Source organism: Lontra canadensis, unplaced genomic scaffold (genome assembly GCF_010015895.1).
Source record: "Lontra canadensis isolate GAN:19392208 unplaced genomic scaffold, GSC_riverotter_1.0 scaffold194, whole genome shotgun sequence".
NCBI classification, from domain to species: Eukaryota; Metazoa; Chordata; class Mammalia; order Carnivora; family Mustelidae; genus Lontra; species Lontra canadensis.
The window spans coordinates 793234-794941 of NW_022631188.1; the positions used below are offsets into that span (position 1 = coordinate 793234).

Consider the following 1708-nt stretch of genomic DNA (forward strand, 5'->3'; position numbering starts at 1 on the left):
TCACGACTTGGCTGACCATTTTTCTACATGTAATATTCTCTTTACTGCGCTCTTTACATCTTTGTTTCTTAAAGTGTAGATCAGAGGGTTAAGGCTGGGTGTGATGATTGCATAAAAGAGAGTAAGGAACTTCCCCTCATCTTGGGATGTGCTATTCTGTGGCCTCATATACATGTAAATGATTGTTCCGTAAAATAGAGTTACTACTGTGAGGTGGGAACCACATGTATTAAGGATCTTATGACATCTTGCCTCTGATTTGATCCTCATGACAGCTTGAGTGATAACTCCATATGAGATAAGAATTAGTGATATAGGTGCTAGAAGAAATACCACTCCAAGAGCAAAGACAGTGATCTCAATTACTTTTGAATAGACACAAGCCATCTTGATCAATGCTGGCATCTCACACAAAAAATTATCTATCTCCCGGTGCCCACATCTTGGCAAATTCAAAGTCAAGGAGCAAACAATTAAGGCACTTCCAAGACCACCTAACCAGGCAGTGAGCACCATCTTCTGGCAAAGTTGAGGGTTCATTATTACCATGTAGTGAAGAGGTTGACAGACAGCAGCATAGCGGTCATAGGCCATCACAGCCAAGAGAAGACATTCAGTGGATCCCAGGTCAAGGGCAAAGAAGAATTGGAGCACACACCCTCCATATGTAATAGACCTTGTCGGACCCCATAGATTTACCAGCATCTGGGGGATAATGCTAGTCGTATAGCAGAGATCCAAAAAGGACAAATTGGATAAGAAGAAATACATGGGCGTATGGAGCTGGGTGTCTAGGTAAGATACAAGAATGATGGTTGTGTTTCCTACCAGAGTCACAATATAGGAGATGAAGACCACCCCAGAGATGATGGGTTCTAATTGGGGTCGATCAGAAAAGCCCAGCAGGATGAAATCTGTTGTGGAACTTCCATTGTTTGTGTCCATGGCTCCTTAGGAAAGTCTAGGAGACAAGATCATGGTAATCAAAATAGCATCAGCCCTAGGCAGAAATAAAAATCTCTGTAGTTTGCCATGAATATCCCAAACTCACTCATTCTTGTGTTTTCTCTCATTTGGAACACCTCTGTTTACGCTTTCTTGTGTTCCGTGCCAGAGCCTCTCTGTGTTCACTCATAACCAGAATGGTTTTAACAATAAAATGGTAAACCCAATCACACTGAATTGTAAATCATTGAAAGGGTTTAATATACCATGACACCTATGGTTCTGTGTATTTTGATTAATTAAGAAATCCATGAAGTTAATGTTATAATTGAAGAGCGGGATATATTTTGAGGTATTGTTCCTTCTTGAATGCATGACAAATTTTTCCCTTGTCAAGGAATGGAGTTTAAGATAAAAAGTTAAATGACCCATTTTCTTGGAATAAGCTGTACTGTTTGGTAGCAGGATCACTTTCCATATTCACTTCTAGATGTGTTCATTCCAGCCGCCATCGCTATCACCATCCCCACAACCTCCTCCTCTTTTCTCCCCTCCTGTTCGTCATTGCAGACACAGCTCTCCTGTGTATTTTGGTGTTCCCAATTATAGTGATCTTTTTTGGTGCCAGGAAAATGTTGTCTTTCCTTTTAACCTTCATTTCCATGTACAGAGGCCATGTGTTTCTTGGAATACCTTTCATGACCACTATCACACTGTATAAACAGCCTACTGACTTGTCGTAGAGTTAAAAACGGATTCCAGA

The 1708-nt window shown here is 40.7% G+C and overlaps 1 protein-coding gene across 1 annotated transcript; it reads right to left on the reverse strand.

Annotated features, from left to right (window-relative positions):
• LOC116861287 (olfactory receptor 2W1-like) lies at nt 1–945 on the reverse strand. The gene has a single exon (XM_032847837.1). The coding sequence runs from the start codon at nt 943–945 to the stop codon at nt 1–3; it is 945 nt and encodes a 314-aa protein (XP_032703728.1).
• Between the last annotated feature and the right edge of the window lie 763 nt (nt 946–1708).

Coding starts and splice junctions, on each gene's coding strand:
- LOC116861287 (XM_032847837.1), bottom strand. CDS start 945: ATGGACACAAACAATGGAAGTTCCACAACAGATTTCATCCTGCTGGGC.